Source organism: Taeniopygia guttata, chromosome 11, assembly GCF_048771995.1.
Source record: "Taeniopygia guttata chromosome 11, bTaeGut7.mat, whole genome shotgun sequence".
In the NCBI taxonomy this organism is placed as follows: Eukaryota; Metazoa; Chordata; class Aves; order Passeriformes; family Estrildidae; genus Taeniopygia; species Taeniopygia guttata.
In genome coordinates this window covers 4184835-4203023 of record NC_133036.1, presented here as the reverse complement: position 1 = coordinate 4203023, position 18189 = coordinate 4184835, and the positions used below count along the sequence as shown (strand labels likewise).

The 18189-nt window shown below is 45.9% G+C and overlaps 2 protein-coding genes across 10 annotated transcripts; one reads left to right on the top strand and one right to left on the bottom strand.

The window, feature by feature from the left end:
• Positions 1 to 1267: 1267 nt before the first annotated feature.
• Positions 1268 to 9347, bottom strand: OGFOD1 (2-oxoglutarate and iron dependent oxygenase domain containing 1). Of its 9 annotated transcripts, XM_072934581.1 has the most exons (13): positions 9178 to 9347; positions 8676 to 8821; positions 8539 to 8585; positions 7982 to 8082; positions 7468 to 7584; positions 6569 to 6660; positions 5447 to 5572; positions 4989 to 5102; positions 4599 to 4678; positions 4170 to 4465; positions 3163 to 3285; positions 2331 to 2389; positions 1268 to 1775 (listed from the first exon to the last, which is right to left on the bottom strand). In XM_072934581.1, the coding sequence occupies exons 1-13, from the start codon at positions 9326 to 9328 to the stop codon at positions 1614 to 1616; spliced, it is 1614 nt and encodes a 537-aa protein (XP_072790682.1). In that variant the 5' UTR covers positions 9329 to 9347; the 3' UTR covers positions 1268 to 1613. The 9 variants fall into 9 exon arrangements, with proteins under 9 accessions (XP_072790682.1, XP_072790681.1, XP_072790684.1 ...); XM_072934580.1 differs by lacking the exon at positions 8539 to 8585 and having other exon boundaries at positions 9128 to 9347; XM_072934583.1 differs by lacking the exon at positions 8539 to 8585 and having other exon boundaries at positions 9178 to 9318.
• Positions 9348 to 9528: 181 nt separating this feature from the next.
• NUDT21 (nudix hydrolase 21) lies at positions 9529 to 16886 on the top strand. Its single transcript, NM_001245803.1, is given in 7 exon segments — positions 9529 to 9769; positions 11941 to 12141; positions 13302 to 13365; positions 14026 to 14115; positions 14766 to 14841; positions 15238 to 15352; positions 16598 to 16886. Coding segments are annotated over 7 exon segments (684 nt in total). The 5' UTR covers positions 9529 to 9653; the 3' UTR covers positions 16620 to 16886.
• Positions 16887 to 18189: the final 1303 nt, after the last annotated feature.

Sequence of the window (18189 nt, the reverse complement as noted above, 5' to 3'; positions counted from 1 at the left end):
GGAACTGACACTGGAACTAGAGAGTCCTGCACAGCACTCTCTAACAGCAGTGATGGCCCCTTGCTCTGGCGCCTGTGGGGGCTGAGATACCTTCCCCTTTGGAAGTAATGTTAGGGGTTCCTGCCACCTGCCTCAGGGGTTCCTTTTTTGAACTCTGTATGTTGGGATCGACACTGAAGGCTGTTGCTCCTGTGTCTTCATGCAGACATGCCCACAGGACATCCCACCTGCTCGGGAAAGGATCCAGAGTACTCATGTCAACAGCGAGCCTTACTTTGAGTTCATTGCTCCTGTACTGGAGGCCCACTGTGGTGGCCTCCAACAACAGGCCTGGAATGGGAGAAGGAGCAGACTTTAATCCAAAGCTACCCAGGAAAGACAGGAACGATGAAACATGCACGCTTCCCAGTTTACTGCAAGCCCATGGCCTGCACTGTCTGGCTTGCATGAGCTGCAAGAACACCTGTCTCTCTGTGACAAAGCTTCAGGCAAGCAGGTGCAGACCAGGACTGAGCCTCCAGCAATTGTGCACTCTGGCTGTCTCCTGAAGCATTGGTACCGCTCTGCTGCACCTCTTGGTGGGCTGGACACCTCAGAGCTGAGTCTGGCACAGTCCTGCTTGCAGTGACTGTGGGGCAGTGCACAGTGTTGAAAACAAGCAGGGAGGGAAGTGTTGCACCAAGGCCACACTCACTGCCTTTCCTGCAGTGTTTACCACAGGACTTGGCTGGCTGCTGCCTCAAAACATTTGAGATGATCTCCAGTGACAGAAACCACATTAAAACGCAGGAGATCCCAGGACATAACAAAAAGGACACAAGGCCATACTGTTGGATGACCTCCCTATTACTTGTGTACACCAAGCCAGTAAAAGATAAGTTGCCTTATTCCTGCTTCCAGTCCCTGGCCACTGTTGTGAGGCTGGAGCTCAGAGCTGTCTGCACACCCACCCAAGGAGAGTGTGCAGGAGCAGGCTTCTTCTTGGCTGTTTAGCTTGTAAATTCTTTGGAAAAAGGGCCCCATCTAGGCTGTCTGCACAGCATTTAGCATAATAAAGTCCTGCTCCTTGTTATGGTGCCAAGTGCTACCCAATGCCTTTCTAGCCTGTCTTCCTTCCCAATTCCACAGAGTTGTGCAGCTGGAAAAACCTCATATCTCCCATGGCGGCTCCTTTATTTTTGTCTTAGGAACACAGTTAAGCCCCAGAAAATGTCTTAGGCATTTTCTAACAAAACTTGCCTGACCAGTGTATGAAACAACTGACACATTTCCTTTTTTTTTTTTTTTTTAATAAAATCAGTCAGCAGCTTAGGGCAATGGACAGTTGTAATTCTCACCCTGATGGGTCAGAGATACCACTGTGCTGCTCCCATGAGAAAACAGCTGGCAAGTTATGTGACAACCTCACCCAGAGCATGAAAAGCAGTTGAGAGTGTGTTACAATGGACACAGGATAAGACTGAATTTCCATTTTTGCAGTTAAAAAAACCACCTGCCCCCCCCATTAAGCAGTGTGATTGAATTGCATGAGTAAAGTTTGTCAGCTTAATGTCTGGGTAGGAACCTGTCCACAACCTGCTACTGTTCTCTGTGACAGTGGTCACACTACACCATCACTCATAATAGACAAAGGAAAAATCCCAAAATCCTGTTCTGTTTGGATGCTTGTTCAGGCGTGCCAAACTTCGATGGTTGATGTATTTCACAAACTTCATAGTTTCTTTGTCTCTATAAACTAAGGCCAAGCAGTTGTCCTCTGGATTCACTGTCAACAGCTAGGGATACAAAGATAAGGAAGGAAATCAGTTTCACAAAAATAGCTTTCATAAAATTCTTCAGAAAAAACAAAACTGTTTCAAAAGTTAGTTAGAACAAAGGGTTGGTGTTAGAAAATGAACTGTGACACTATTTTCATTTTAATACGCTTTACCTGAAGCATTGTTATACATTAAGGGTTTCTGGACTTCTTACTAGTATGACAGCTCAGCACTGTCACTAGTACTGATGCTGAATGGGATCCCAGTGAACAGCACTTCCCTGGGCAAGTGTTATCCCTGCTACAGCCTTGTGTCCCTTCCAGGCAGGCTTCCCAAACAGCCCCGGGTGCAGGTGCCATGAGGCTCTCTCAGGGCCCAGGGCTCATGCTTTGGGTTAACAGCAGCCTCTGAAGCTGAGGCCGGAGCTTTGCCCACGAGCAGCGACTGGGGCAAGGAGGCTCCAGTGCACAACTGAGCGCCCTCAGCATTATGTTGGCATTAAGACAAAGTGTAATTATGTCTCTCCACCTAAACAGTTTCATCTGATTTGCAGCTAGCTACTGAGGTCCTTACCTCTTCATCTTCACCTTTAGCAATGTAGGAAGTAAAGCCACCATATTCAGGATCCCACTCTTAAAATAGAAAAGAAACATTCTTAGAAACCCCAGTGCTGTTCATGCTCCACACAGCCTTTCAGGAGATGCCATTTTTTCACCTTGCTCACCAAAGTTACTGGATACAGGGTAAGTATTTACCTCCTGCCAGTCTATTTATTCTCTTCTGTTCAGAAACAACTTGAAGCAAGTGTACTGGATTTGCCTTTTATGGTAGATGAGCTATTTAAAGTTGTTTGGTGCACTTCTCCTCACCTGTAGAACAGTTCTGCCCTAGCAGATATACCAAAGGATTTCAGTCAGCTGTACATTTTGGTCTCATCTGGTCTAAAATGCTTGTGGTTAGATTTTTTTTTTTTGTTTGTTTTACCACTATCTAACTAGCAATCAACCCAAAATGCCTAGGTATGCCTCAAGTAACTTTTGAAAACGTTGAGCTTTGTGAACTGGAGGTGTAGTGATAATTCCTGGTGGGTTTTGTGGCCGCCTGAGCCTGCAGCGCGCCCAGAGCCATTGCTCAGCGGAGGAAAGGTCTGGGAGGCTCAGCCTTTCCCCCCGTCCAAGCGCCACCTCCTGGCACAAGCGGGAAAGGCCAGAGATGATCCCAAGGCCACAATCCCAAACTTTTCCATGAAGACTACTAAAAACAGCGTTTATGCCGAAGTGAGGACTAGGACAAAGTCTACAGAAACCTTATTTTGGCTGTTTTAGACCTGCTGAGAACTCAGAAGTCATTCCTTTATGCAAGCCTTGTAAAAGGAGAGTCTGACATCTCTCTCTCATCCACTTACCTTCACAGCCACAGAAGAAGAGCAGATCAAGAGCAAATTCTGTGGCTTGAGAATCATGGACAAGAGTATAGTGCCCGTGGGTCCAGCGTCGCAGCTCCCCCGCACACACAGGAGTGCCTGAGCCTAGGAGAGGGCACAAACACCCAGGGAGAGCCATGAGGGCACATCAGCTGAGCTCAAAGTGTGTGAGAAGCTCAGTGATCTCACACCACTGTGAAATTGTCTGCTGGCCCCAGTGAAAAAGGGTAAAATCACATATCAGTATCTTTCCTAGAGGTGACTCTAGGTTAGGTACTTCGAACAATGTGCAGGAGTGGGACCAAGATTTGCTCCATACATCCTTTGCTCCTGGTAACTGTCTGGTGGGATTTTTTCAGTAGGACTTGGTTTTTATTAATTTTTATTCCAGTGTCCACTAATTTGTCTGACTTAGTGCAAGATGAACATTTTCAAAAATTCTACCTTTAAACTTCAGAGCCACTGTTTTAAATAAACATCATCAATCAAAATCCAAAATTAATCTAATCTTTCATAGTTGTCGCTGCTGACAACTAAATTTAATTACGGTTGTTTAGGCTGATGGTGTTTTCTGAAAGGTTGAATCCTAGTTTTAGGTATCAATTTTCTAATTCTAAAATTGTTTTACTTCTGACCTGTTCACCTGTCTCTTTTGGATTTATTATCTCATACAAGAATATGCTTTATATGACGTAGGGGTATGTGGATGTAGAAACCATGTAACTATTGACAAAAGATGAACAATCCCCCCAAAAGTCCCACCCTTAGGATTTAGGTCTGTTCAAAATGGTATCTTCAAATTATTATTGATTTACTCCAAATTCTTTTGCAATGGTCACTGATTTCAGATAATCAGTCTAAAAAGCTTCAAGTCCTATGATTGTGCTGGTTGCACAAGCAAGGTGAAACAAACAAGGTGAAACACTAGTTCCATGAAAATCACTGGGAATTTTGTTTGAATCCTTTTTCACTGCTGCTGCTCTACTCACTGCTCTGAGTCTCGCCATTCTGTGCTTCAGGGGTGTTCTCAGGCTGGTGTGGCTGATGGGGATTGCCATTAGCTGGTTGTTCAGTCTCTTCCTGCTCAGATTTGGGACTGCTTTGCCCACTGGTGTCTGCTGCTTGTCCCTCCCCAGCATCTTCATCCTCATCAGAGGGAGCCAGGAAGTGCAGTTTTAGGCCAGTGAAGTTGGAAAGCAATAAAAATAAGGCCTCAGAGCGCAGCAGCTGCAGGAATTTCTTCAGGATGTCAGGGAGGCTGTCTTCCTCTACTGCCTCATAGCGTCTGAAAGACAGCAGATGTATCTCCTTGTGGGAGAGCCAACAAGGACCACATCTAGAACAATAGCACTGAGTGCAGCCTCATGGCAGCTCCTGCTCAGCCTGATCACCAGGTGCAGCGTGCTGTCATTCCCCACCTTTTATTGGCTGGCCCCCGACTGCTCCAGTGGATCTCTTTGTTCTCCAATGCTTCACACAGAAGTTGGTATTTCTCTTTCTAGGAGAAAGAGATGCAGAGACGTTAACATTTAACTCCCAAGAAAACAAGGTTGAAGACAAGTGATCTATTTTTGCTGAGTCCTGATGCAGTGGTGTCCAGGCAGTCAGAGGGGATAATTCCACAGAATCAGAGTGGTTGAGGTTGGAAAGGGCCTTTGGAGGTCACCTGTCCATTTTTAGGTGTGAAACTTAGAAGGTGTTTTAGTGGATGTGCAAGGAAGCCCTTTCCCAGCCTTCGTGCCATGTAGTACCTGCCAGCCCTCTGACCAGCTCTGGCAGATCACATCAAATTCAACCACTGGGCTCACCTTAAGGAAGTCTTTCAGGAGAATTTCGGATCGCTCCTCAAATTCCTCCTGGATTTGAGCTTGGGAGTCCAGGTCCAAATAAACTTGATTGATCCACTCATACAATATTTCATGCTGGAAGGGAAATGGATTAGAACACTGAATTTTCCGAAGTGAAGATTCCCCAATTCCTCCTACTGAGCTGGCCACAGAGCTGGATTCCTACACACAAACACACTCCATTGCTTTATTTCCTTGCACCACAGGTATTCACCACATTCTCTGAACTACTGTAGGTATGCAAAATATACAAAGATGCCTAAGAAAGAAACTGGATACAAATTTATCAACAGGAAATGAAAAGGAGAATGGGATGAAGATTAAAGAATCCCCAGTGCATTGATGCATTCCCTAACAAGTATTACAGGAAAAGGACAGAGACAGACATGCAGATGTGCAGATATAGGCTTGTTACTCACATCATAGGGAATGTGTGGGCTTCTGGCCAAGGGGGCTTCGATGTGCCGTGCAGGTCTGGCCACAGGTGGGCCGTGGAACCAACCACTCACTGACAGGCGGCACTTCTGCGACACAACTTCTGACACCTGCAACAACGGCGGGCAGCACGTCACAGGTCAGACCAGGTGTAACAGTGCCAAGCAGACTCGTGACAGGAGATGGACTCTGCTCCAGAAAGCCCACTGCATACACAGAAATGTCAGACAGGCCTGGACCAGGACAGATTATCAGAGAGAGGCCAGGTTTCCAGAATTCCAGTCTAAGCTTTTACTCCAAGTTCACAGAGAATCCATTCTCTCTCTTCCTCTTAGAGATTTGAGTAATGGATTTTTAAGACAAAATTAAACCCAAGTAGATGCTGCTCTTAATTAACAACTCTAAGACATAAATGACACAAAAATAGCCCCCTAAGTGGCCTAGGTCAGGACATGCCCAACCTATATTACTGATCATCTTCCTCTCCAGCCTTCTGCTTTCTGGCCCTGTTTGATGTCCCTGGTACTCTCAGGTACACAGGAGTGTCAGATTTCAGTTAGGTTTTTGTGTCATGCAGCTCCCCAAATTATTCATCCTGTTCCTAGGCTTCTTCCTGACAAGTGTCACAGAGTACCCCTTAACTGCATCAGCATTTCTGCTGCAGGGCACTGCACCATGTCTGTGCCACTGAGGGGGTACAGCCAGATCTGCACAGTGCCCTTGCACTGTTGGCAAGGTGATGGATGGCCTGAGGAGCTCTTCTGGAGCAAAGTCATGACCACCACATCAAAAATGTGAGCTAGTTTAAAACAAGCCAACAAACAAGCAAGAGCTAAATTCAAAGCAGTGCCTTGCCATGATAGTAACACAAAATAGAAATGGAAATTTTTCTTTCACAGGATGATGCAGCTAGACTGATGGTTTAAAGTTGGCTTTGTTGGTTCTTGTCCTCCAAGTCCTTGAATCCCTTCTTTAGCACACAGCACTTAGCACAAGTATCCACTCTACCCACCATTCTTCTCCCTCCCCATCAGGACAGTAATAACACACAGGATGAATAACCACAACAATGAGGATTAAAAAGTTAACAAGAAAACGCTCCTTGCCTGATGGAAAGAGACTGGAGACACTTCAAAGAAAACCAGTGTGTTCCATGAAGGCACTAATGACTTGGTGATTTGCTGTGGCTGAAAGTGTTCTGAGGAAGAAAACATACTCTGGTTAAGATAGAAACTGGGACTTCTCTCTGATAACATGATTCTGTGACTGGTGGGACACCTGGGTATAAGGCATGGAGCTCAGAGCAAGGACTTGGTGTGGAATCAGTGCATCTCTGCATGGAGACAGGAAGAGAGAGTTGGGGCTGTTCAGCTTGGAGAACAGAAGGTTCTGGGCAACCTAGAGCTTCTCCCAGTGCCAAAAGGAGCTACCAAGAGTGTTGTAGAAGGAGTTGGGACAGACATGGCATGGAATAACAGAACAAGGGGGAATGGCTTCAAACAAAGGGTGTGTTTAGATCAGTTATTAGAAAGAAATTCTTTACTGTGAGCAGTGAGGCACTGGCACAGGTTGCCCAGAGAAAGTGTGGATGCCCCATCCCAGAAATGCTCAGTGGGGTTTACAGCATCCTGGTCTAGTAGACCATGTCCCTGCCTACAGCAGGCGGGCTGGAACAAGATGAGCTTTAAGATCTCTTCCAACCCAAACCATTCTGTGGTTCTGCTGCTGGAAAGGGAAGTTTTTGTCATCAGTCTAGAGTTCCAAGCACATTTACTGGCATCACTTCCATCTTGCCTCTACTCCTGACCCCTCCAAAAGTTTGTCTGCTGTTGCCTGTGTGCAAAGCCTGCTACAGCCCATCCCTATGGGGTACACTTTACATCAGCTTCTCTGAACAAAGGAGAAACTCTTTATCTCCCTTCTACTCTTTGAGGTGAGAGTTGCTGCAAGGGGCACATAAGCTTCATCTTTTTCATCCACCTGAGGCTGAGCTTGGAGCTTTTACCATCTGTGCTGTACAGATCCAACGTTCCCCCATCACTTTTCTCCCAGGGCGGGACGAGGTACAGGATGAAAGCGATTCTCCGACCTTCCAGTTCATCATCGTGGCACAGCAAGACATCTGCAATTACACACGTTTTGCTGCTGTAGCATCTTTCCAGTACATGCATGATTCATTCCAACAACTGCTTCCCAGCTTTGTCCCCGCAAGGATACGGCAAGAAAAAACATGTTCTTTCTAAGAACTGCATTTTCATTCATCAGCATCAGCAGCCTGAAATCTGCAAGATTCACTTCTGTGGGACTGCACTGCAACTGACAGATCAGGCCACTCTGAAGGTACAGGCAGTTATACACCAGCAACAGTTGTTTCATCATTTGTACTTCATTTTCACATAGTTTTGCTGCTGAAAGCCTCTAGGACCCTCTGGAACTATAATAAAATTAGGTGTTCTATAGACATTTTGTTCCCTACACATGCACAGAAGCTTTAGGGAAAGGATCACTTAGAGACTGACCAGTATATTCATATTTAGCACAGGATATGTCAATAGTTGGCTCCAGCACTATCTGGGTCACAGCAGAAAGCCACACTTGGAATTCTTCACACAGAGCATGCCTGAGAAGATAAGCACACAGTAAGTGTCCTCCTGTGTCATAAAACATATAATCATAGACTAAACAAATTTATTGCCTCCCTGCTAACTGTTTAAACGGTTACAGGTGCTGTTGCTGTGAGTGACAGTGTGTTTCTGTAGAATCACATGGGTACTGACCAAGAAAACAGCCCCGTGCTCACAGCACTGTTGGCAATAACCAGTAGCAAACATGCGACCAGTCGGAAGGTGCACCGGGAAGCGTGTCAGAGGTGACAGCTGCAGGAGAGCTGAATATGGATGAAAGCTGAACAGACTTCAGTGCCCATGACAAGCACAGAGCAGATCCAGCTCTCCACAGCCGGTTTTTGGCCCGAGTATGAGGGCAGAAGGCGGCCACCCCACAATCACCTTCCCTGTGGAGCCAGCACGGCTCTTCCCCCTCCCTGAGCGGGCAAAGCCCCGAGCCCGCGCTTCACCTCAGGGCAGCGACGTGGGGCAGCGGGCTTGCCCCCAGCTCCTCGGACTGCGCGGCCCATGGAAGAGAAGAAGGGACGGGGTTAGCGTGGCTCAGCTCGGCCCGGCCCTGCCCGGCTCAGCTCGGCCCCGGGCCCACCTGCCGCAGCGACAGGAGGTCGTTCCGCCGCCCGCGGAAGCCGAGGCCCAGCAGTTCATCCCGCAGCGCCTCCGCGAAAGCCGGGCCCGCCAGGAAACCGGGAATGACACCGTGCCGGAACGGGGCCGGCTCCAGCACCACCGCTTCTGCAAGGGAAAGGCCGTCGGTGAGGGGCGGGGAGCCGGGCCGGGCCGGGCCGTACCATGCCGGAGCCGCTCCCCGCGGGCCTGGCCGGGCCGTGCCGTGCCGTACCGTGCCGGAGCCGCTCCTCGCGGGCCCGGCCGGGCCGTACCGTGCCGTATCGAGCCGGAGCCGCTCCCCGCGGGCCCGGCCGGGCCGTACCGTGCCGTACCGTGCCGGAGCCGCTCCCCGCGGGCCCGGCCGGGCCGTACCGTGCCGTACCGTGCCGGAGCCGCTCCCCGCGGGCCCGGCCGGGCCGTACCGTGCCGTACCGTGCCGGAGCCGCTCCCCGCGGGCCCGGCCGGGCCGTACCGTGCCGTACCGAGCCGGAGCCGCTCCCCGCGGGTCCAGGCCGCCCCCGCGCGCTCCCGCAGCGCCGCGTCCCCGAGCGCCGCGCTCAGCTCCGCGCGCGTCTCGCGCCTCCCGCGCTTCGCCGCCGCCGGCGCCGCCGCTCCGTGACGCTTGGCGGCCATGGTACCGTCCGGACTACAACTCCCGGCGGTCCCCGCGCTTCGCCGCCGCCGGCGCCGCCGCTCCGTGACGCTTGGCGGCCATGGTACCGTCCGGCCGGACTACAACTCCCGGCGGTCCCCGCGCTTCGCACGCGGTGGCCAATCGGATCGTGCGGGCGCGGGCCAGGGAGCCGTTGGCCAATGAGCGGGAGGGGCGGGGCGGAGCGCGGCGGGTCCCAGCAGGCGGCGCGGCGCTGAGGGCTGGGCGGGCGTTAATGGCGGACGCCGCTCCCGCCGCCCAGAAGTGATTGAGCGCTCCCGCCGCCTGTTCCCGCCGCTTCTCGCCATGTCCGTGGTGCCGCCCAACCGCTCTCAGACCGGCTGGCCCCGCGGGGTGAACCAGTTCGGGAACAAGTACATCCAGCAGACGAAGCCGCTCACGCTGGAAAGGACCATCAACCTGTGAGCGCCGCCTCGGGCCTGTCCGGCTCTGCTCCCTCCGTCCGGCCCCGCTGGCGAGCTCATCCCCGCTCTCTCCGCAGGCTCGGCGGGATTTTCCCGCAGTTTCCGCCGTGCGGGGTCCAGAGGGTCCTGGCCCTTCGGGGGGCTGGGGCACAGCGGTGGCAGAGCCCGAGTGCCGATGGAGCCCGCCCCCCTCACAGGCGCTGCTGAGCCGCGCTGAGGGTACCGAGGTTACCGAGGGCTTGCCGGCCTTCGTGGGAATGTGGAGGATTTGGTGTAAATGTTTTAGTGCTTAGAAACAGCGTCTGGCTCGGGAGATGTGAACCCCAAGTAACACAGGAAAGGTTTAGGTGTGGTGAGCATCACAGACGTTTTCGTGCTCTCACAGGCATCCGGAAAGGCGGCAGAGAGAGACAGGGTTTTTTCTTGGCCTCGCTGGGGTTTGGGCTGATCCTGGGCAGTAAGTGGGATGTGGCTGGATGTGCCTGGTGATTGTGGATTATCTGGTACAAGTGTTGGAAATAAAATTCTGAGTGTTTCCTACCAAAGAAATTCATCATAGAGACAAACTACTTACTAAGTATTAATGTATTTTTTATGAGAAGTCATATATTTTTGCTTCTTCCAGTAAATCTGGTGGATTTGAGACGTGTTCTTTGCTGTGTGCATCTGTCAAGTTGCAAAAACCAGCAAATGTTAGCTGCAACAGTCAATATTTAATTTTAGCTGTTAATCACTGACACTTTTGTGGTTTTTTTGGTGTAGCTGAGTTTATTCACAGTCATGTGGAAGTTCAAATATGAACTTCAGAAACTGGAATATTTGTATTGGGTTTCTGAAGCAAAGGCTCATCATGAAGCTGTGTTACCAGCAGCATTTTTTTTAAGTTGAGATTGAGGGGTTTGATGTACAGACTAATGCACCCACATTAGTATAGTATGAGTTAGCTTAATAGGTTATTATTAAAGCAATTTGTGTATCTAAGAATGGAAATGAAGAGAGAAAGAAATGTAGATGGTTTTAAACTGTAAGTGAAAGTGGGGGAGCTTGTTAGTAAATTAACCTGTGGTTTGGAAGCTGGTTGTTTTGGCTCACTTGTCTGCATGAGAAAAGGCTCTAACAATGGTAACTGGCTTGTTATTTTAACCACTGTAAAACACGAGGAAAATTGGAGGAGGAGGAGGAGGAGGGCTGGAATTTGAGGGGAGAAGAGCGTATGCTACTAAAGTTTGACATGTCTGGGGAAGGAATCCATGCTATTAAGCATCTCACGGAAAACATAAAATCAGTCATTCATTCTCTTAATTCAGTTGTTGTGTGCCACAAGTCAGTAAAACCATGGTGATAACTCATCACTGCTCTGCCCAGAACCATTTTCTTCTCCCTTTTGACTTAGCTGGCTGATTCTGTCTTTCCTCCAGGTCTCCTGCCATCAGACCTCTCTGTTAGATGGATTTAATTGTACAATAACACTCCCCTGTTGCCCTCTGTGCTGTCTTGGACTGACCCGTTTCTTGCCTAACCTTTCCTTTCTTTCTGTTTTCAGTCCTTCCTATTTGGAGAAATTGCTGAGTTTCCACTGCACTGTTACAGGAGTGCAGGCACCCAGCACCAGCCCAACAGAGGGATCTGTCACACTCTTGATCCTATCCCAGGTTCCCAACCCTGTACTCAGAAACTCAGCGTTTGTCCTCTTCTTTGATCAACATGTCTGATTTCTCACTTCAAAACAAAACCACTTCTAATAGTTTAGTTCTCAGGCTTTATTACTCTGCAGAAGAAAACCTCCAGTCCTGTGCAGCTTCCTTCCCAGCAGAGCTTTTTCTCCAGTCTCTTTTCCAGCTCCTAGCAGAGTTTCATCTGCCTTTTCTCTGCAGCTTGGAGGTCAAAGAGGGTGGCTGTTGAATGACAGTTGGTTCTGTGGTTCTTTTCATTCTTTTGAGCCTGCACCAGGCTAGAGTGCAGCTCAACAGGACTGTCTGTGCTTGTTTGTTCCATAGTGCAGATCTCCCTAGGACAGGGGCCTCATAAGCCACCAACAAAGATTTTTAGCCCTGCACTATGACTTATCCATCAAGCAGTGAAGGATCTGTCTCAGGCCAGATGCTGTGTCATGGTGATTTAAAATTAGATTTCTTGTTACGCAGTAACATTTTTTCTTCTCCTTACAGGTATCCTCTGACAAATTACACGTTTGGCACAAAGGAGCCTCTGTATGAGAAGGACAGTTCTGTGGCTGCTCGGTTTCAGCGCATGAGAGAAGAGTTTGACAAGATTGGCATGAGGCGGACAGTGGAAGGAGTTCTGATTGTGCATGAGCACAGGCTGCCCCATGTGCTGTTACTGCAGCTGGGTACAACTTTTTTCAAACTGTAAGTGTCTGTTTCCTAAGTGTAACTGCATTTTATTGTCACAAACCACTAAACGTGGGCTAGAAGTTAAACTGTGGCCAGCTGCTCAGTGTTTTCAATGGGGTTCATTGCTTGTAAAGACTTAGTTGGAAAGTATTTTTTGAATGGTGGGGTTTCAATTTAAAGTGTGTTTGACTCTGCTTTTAAGGGGGATGATTTAGTTTGGAACTGACTGGGAATCTTAGTTACAGTGCATCACTACAGTAAAATCTTGTTTAAAACTCATTACCAGCAGTTGATGTGTTGTACTTGCATTGTGAAAGCTGTTATGCTTCAGTCGCTTATGCTGTGCCCGTAAAAATGGGCAAGTGGAGGCCAAGGACTAACCCCCCGTAAATGCAGAATGATACCTGTTTACAAACTAATGGCTGAGCTGGGATAGCAAGAAAGGTAGGCATCTAAATTTGAGAAAATTGCTTCAGTTCATCTCATAGTTATCACAGCCAGACTGAAGTTTTAGTAATTGCATATGGATGTAGTGATGGTGGTGAGTTTATTTTTTAAACTAGATTGCCGTGGCTTGTCTCATGTTACCATGCTTGTGTTCTTGTTCTTCTGTTTTAACATTTTAGATTGTTCTCAATTTTGTGTGTATGTTAAGTAATTTTATATATAGATTAGTTTTTGGCATCTTGGTTTGAAGGGCTGTTGCGGACAAACTAGGCAAGAATGTAAACGATTTGCAAAATGCTGTAATGATGAAAATTATTAATCCTACATAATTTTCCCACATGAGTTTTATTTTCTGCTTTCTCTATGCTTCAGTTAGTGCTGGTTTTGTGATAAGAACAAATACAGGCAGTATTTACAGCCCTTCAGCTTCTGGTTATTATTGTTAAAAGTTTACCCTGTAAGGAACTGAGTTATTATCATGTGTATTGTTATAGTTTGTCCTGCTGAACTGAAAGTATTTTATGCAATGGTTATTTTTTAAGGGACATAAATAGCCATTTTAGTTTCAGTTGAGGTGAAAGCTATGCTGCTGTCTTTCAATTCAGCAAAACTAGATCTGGAACTCCTGACTTAAGAGCCATAAGCCTGGAAGTACACTGGAACTTGGCTGTGAAGATTGGTAAGTGCAATAAAATAACTTTGGCTTTCATCATTGATTATTTTAACAGACCTGGTGGTGAACTCAATCCCGGAGAAGATGAGGTGGAAGGGCTCAAACGCTTAATGACAGAGGTCTGTTTTCTTTCATTATATTGCTGTAGGAGAATGTTGCATTATTTTGGAATTACCAGAATAAGATAAAGCATTAGAGTAGTCTTCTTACCACTGTTGTTATTTTGTTGCTTTTGTGATGTTCTCAGGTAGTTAACAAATAAAGCAGTCAAGTTTTCATTTATCTGCATCATGAGTGTGGCTGACTCCTACCTGCTGCTCAAGTCCTGTGTTCATTTGCAGCTTTACTTTCTGACTGGCTTCAGGCAAGTGAGTGTAGAGATGAGCAATAAAATATGTTGTAGAGGACAACTGTTGGGGACTTGCCTTTGAGATAGTCCTCTCAATGCACCATTTTCTCCAGGTAGCTAAATTAATTCTGCTAGATAATGTAAAATGTATTGCATTCTTCCCATTGGTCTGATAGGACTCAGTCCAGCTGAGTACAGCATAGATTTTTGAAAAGCTTTTTAGAGGGTCCTGGTTTTACCAGGTGAGGCTTTTACTGAAAAATCTCACTTTATACAAAAATTCTCTACAGTTCTATTGAAAGCTGTCTCAGAGCAGTTATGAACTACATCAGACATGTATTACAGCAAGTGTTTGTGCTTCCAGTATGTGTTTACTAAAACAATTTCCTTGAGGTAGTTTGAGGTCTGATTAGTACTGGATTTTTGATAGATACTGGGTCGTCAGGATGGTGTTCAGCAAGACTGGGTGATTGATGACTGCATTGGCAACTGGTGGAGACCAAACTTCGAACCTCCACAGGTGAGTACTCCCGGGGCTTCCATCTTCTTTGGTCAAGTTCTGTCTGTACTTCTAAAAGCCTTCAACCTTCCAGATGGGCTTCTTGAGTACCTGCTGCATGAGCAATTTGTTTTTCTGGGTTTTGTCTATTTCATCTCCTTTCTATGACTGAAGAGAAACGACAGCCTTTTTTTTTTTTTAATGGAAATTCCTGTCTTTCTTCTCACACGTGTCCTGATGGATGAGAAACCACTAGGTGTAGTAGCATCCAGTTCCATACTGAGATATATGCACCATTTAAATTCCTTTTGTAGCCACAATAGAGATTCTTGCACTGCTGATTATGGAACATGCCCTAGTCTCACTACCCTATTTCTAAGGGCTTTAATATTGAAAATCCTTGTTTAGTTTGCTTTTATGCATTTCTGTTTTATTGGGTTGTTTTAACTGCTTGTGATATTGATGCCACTTTAGAGCCTGTCAATGGTTGTGACAGCAACAGTATTCCTTTCCTAAGTGCTTTCTTATGAAAATGGTTTTATTTGATGCCATGAAAGAATAATATATGACACACTGAAAACGTGTACAGGGCTTGATAATTTATAAAGCATTTAAGATTACATAGTATTTTCAAAGCTGTGTACAACTGTTTTTTACCATTTTTCTTCTAGTATCCATATATCCCAGCTCATATTACAAAGCCAAAAGAACACAAAAAGCTATTTTTGGTCCAGCTTCAAGAAAAAGGTAAGTGTTTGTTTGCATCAAAGTGTTGTATTTGTAACAATGTTTAAATGCTTGCATTTCACTCAAGGAAAACAAAGTTGTGATTGTGTATGTTATGGTATGTTATACCAAGATGTGTATGCTTGCAGTTGTTTGTGGTTGATCACTAACAAAGTTAAATGCTGGTATTTTTTTTGAAGGTAGATGATCCTTTGAACATGAGTTTCTAGTAAATTTTTATTCCTGCTCCTGCATCAGTCTGTGCACAGGATGTGAATCCCATATTTAACTAAAAAAGCAATAAACCTGCTTGAGTGCTCTATGTAGTGAACTTGTTTTGAGGTCTGGGGGGAATGATGATACCTTGGCTGAATGTGTGCTGGTTTTTTTGATTCATCAACTTGTATTTGTTTTTAGCTTTGTTTGCAGTCCCCAAAAATTACAAGCTGGTTGCTGCACCATTGTTTGAGCTCTATGACAATGCACCAGGATATGGACCTATTATTTCCAGCCTTCCTCAACTTTTGAGCAGGTATGTTGTATTTGTATAGTGGTTCTTTGGAACATGTTTTGCTGTGGGACACCAGAGCAAGGCAAGGTGCTACAGAAACCAACTTGAAAAGGTGGCATCTATCCCAAAGCTTCTGCTTCATATGAGCTGCATGGACACTTTGAGGCACTGATCACAACTGGCTAGCACCAAAGTCCTACCTAGCAGTAGCTAAGGAACACATAGAAGATATGAGGGTGAGGCTGTGCACAGACTGAGGAACAGCTTCTTGTAGTTATTGGGGACAGCTGGAGAGTTAAAGCCAGGATGTAAGTTTGAAGCACTGAGTTACGTATGCATGTTATCAGTGCTTTGTGCTGGTTAAATGGGGTGGGTTTTTTGCACTCTTTAGTAGAGTTAATGAAGTGTAGCATCTTTATGACACAAACATCTGTAGGGACAGCTGTATTTTTTTCTTTCTCTTCTAATGTATACCATGCTTTGAGCTGGGAATGGCTTGTGGCTTTTTATTACCTGGGAATGGCTTGTGGCTTGTCTCTCCAGAGCTCACTGGTCTCTTACTTGAGAGAATGTTCAGGCATACTAGGAGTCCCACAGCCTGCCAGCTCTTCCTCAGGGAAGTAGTTCTCTCACCTACTACTACGATGAAAAAAGTATGTTAGCACTGGTGTTGCCCATAATCTTGTTTCCTGCTGAGTATTTTTCTCTCTAGCTCAAATTTTGGCTTCCCCTCGTCTAAAGACAGCAGGTATTTTCTCTTGAGTATCAGCCAAACACTGTCTATTATGCAGGTTGGGTAGTGGTGCAACAGACACATGCAAAGGCTGGGCACCTGGAAGCTGAGATGGATTGCTTGCTTCCACAGTTATTTATGAAACTTAGCTAGGAAAAATTCTCTCTCTATTATGTCTGAATGTTCCCCTTGGAACATGTAAGGTTCAGAAGAGCTGCAAAAGAGTTGCTGATGGAGGAATGTAACTCTCACTGTGATTTATGTATCTATGACCCTGTTTTAGGAGATGAAATGTTAATAATTAGTTCTTCTGCAACCATAAGAGACAGTTGTACAATGCTAGTGTAGGATTGGCTGTTAAAAGTGATATATATACTGCTATACTGTAAAGCTGTCTTACTAAAAAATGTACTTTTGTCCTGTCAGGTGGAGGCTTATCTAGAGCAAAAACAAAACATTTGCTTATTCATTCAAAAATGCCCTTAAAAAAAAGAATGAAAAATCCTCACTTGGTATAATCCTTTTAATTTTAGGTTCAACTTTATTTACAACTGAATTCCTATATACCTGAAGACTCCAGTAGAAGAAGCCGTCTCTGTGAGCACAGCTTTGAACTGTAGAGAAACGAATATGTGTGACACAAGGATTTTTTTAAGTCTTTCTGTTCCTGAAGGCCACTAAACATTCTAGGGTATGAACAGAGAAGTGAATCTCAACTGTTTAGCTAGAGAGATGGCAATGGGCTACCAGTGTTATAATCCCTTATCATTGTAATACTCACCAATTTTTTGTTTTGTACAACATTAAAGAATATGGTTAAGATTCTGTTTGTCTTGGGTTTGGTTTGCTTTTTGCTGTGGTTTTTTTAGTTATTTTTGGTTTTGTTTTTTTCCTTCTGTTTATTAGTTTTTTTATTTTTCCTTATTGTCTCTTACTTTTAGATGAATATTTTAAACTTTATTACTTTTCTTCAGGAATACAGATGATCTTGGAATGAGGAGGAGCTAAGCCATTCAGGGCTCATTCACATGCTGGGATCTTTATCCGTGAGAAGGGGATATCCCTAGGATCAGGGAGAAATGAAATAGCTTAAGTGGATTCAATATTGTTTTAAGTCTAACTTGGAGACCAGAACTGCATTTTTGAGGGAGAATGAGTACTTACAGGCAAGTGTAGCCTTTACCTTTTTTACCAGAACGGATCTGTTTGTACAGGGCTTGGAGGAGATGCAGCATGCATCTGTTCCTTCAGTGCCCCCTTAAGACAGTAACAACCCCAAAAATTCTGGTCTGAGCTACAGTTAAAATAGGGAAAGTGAGGTTAATTTTGTATATTTTTTCTTAGCTATGGGACAGAATTAGGGTAATGCTGAAACACTTAACCAATGCCACATGCAAGCGGTTCCATGTTATGCTGTCCTGTGCTGTCTCATCCTGCAAGGGATACCCACTTTTGCTTTTTCTCAACATTTCAGTTTCTTGTAGGCAGTAAATATCAATCTTTCTAATTCTGGGGGTTTTGCATGCTTGGCTAAACATACAGTCCAGTTGGATGTGATACTTCACAATTCTTTTAGTCTTCCATAATTTTGCTTAATGAATGAGTCTTTGAAAGATTTGTTTCCAAGTTCTGCCTCTGATCAGAAGATGCACTGTTGCCTGTGCACTGTCCTCTTTTATGAAGGCAGGGTTGGAGAGCACCTGCTGCCAAGAGAACTGAATCTTGCCAAAGTGCTTGCTTCTGCTGCCATCTGCACTGGTAAGCAACGTACAGAACAATCCTGACAGCTTGGTGCTTTGGTCAAATTGAAGCTGTGCAATATGGCAAATGTACTGCAAAATGCTGGGAGAGTGCAAGGGCTGTTCACTTTGGTCCTATGGAAGGAAGGCCCAGACAGATGGTGAGTAGAATGTATGGTTTCTTAGCTACCAGCTAGGGGAAATACAGGTAGCAGGAGAGTGGAAAACAGAACCTTTTTGCCTGCGGAATTAAGAAAAGGCAGGTGAAAGTTTGGAAGTCAGATGCAAGAACAAGAGTAAAGAGTGCAGATCAAAGAGCAGCGTGCAGCTTTTGAGCCCTGGCACTTAAGAGCGCCTCTCACCTTACCACACGGTATTTTGCGAGA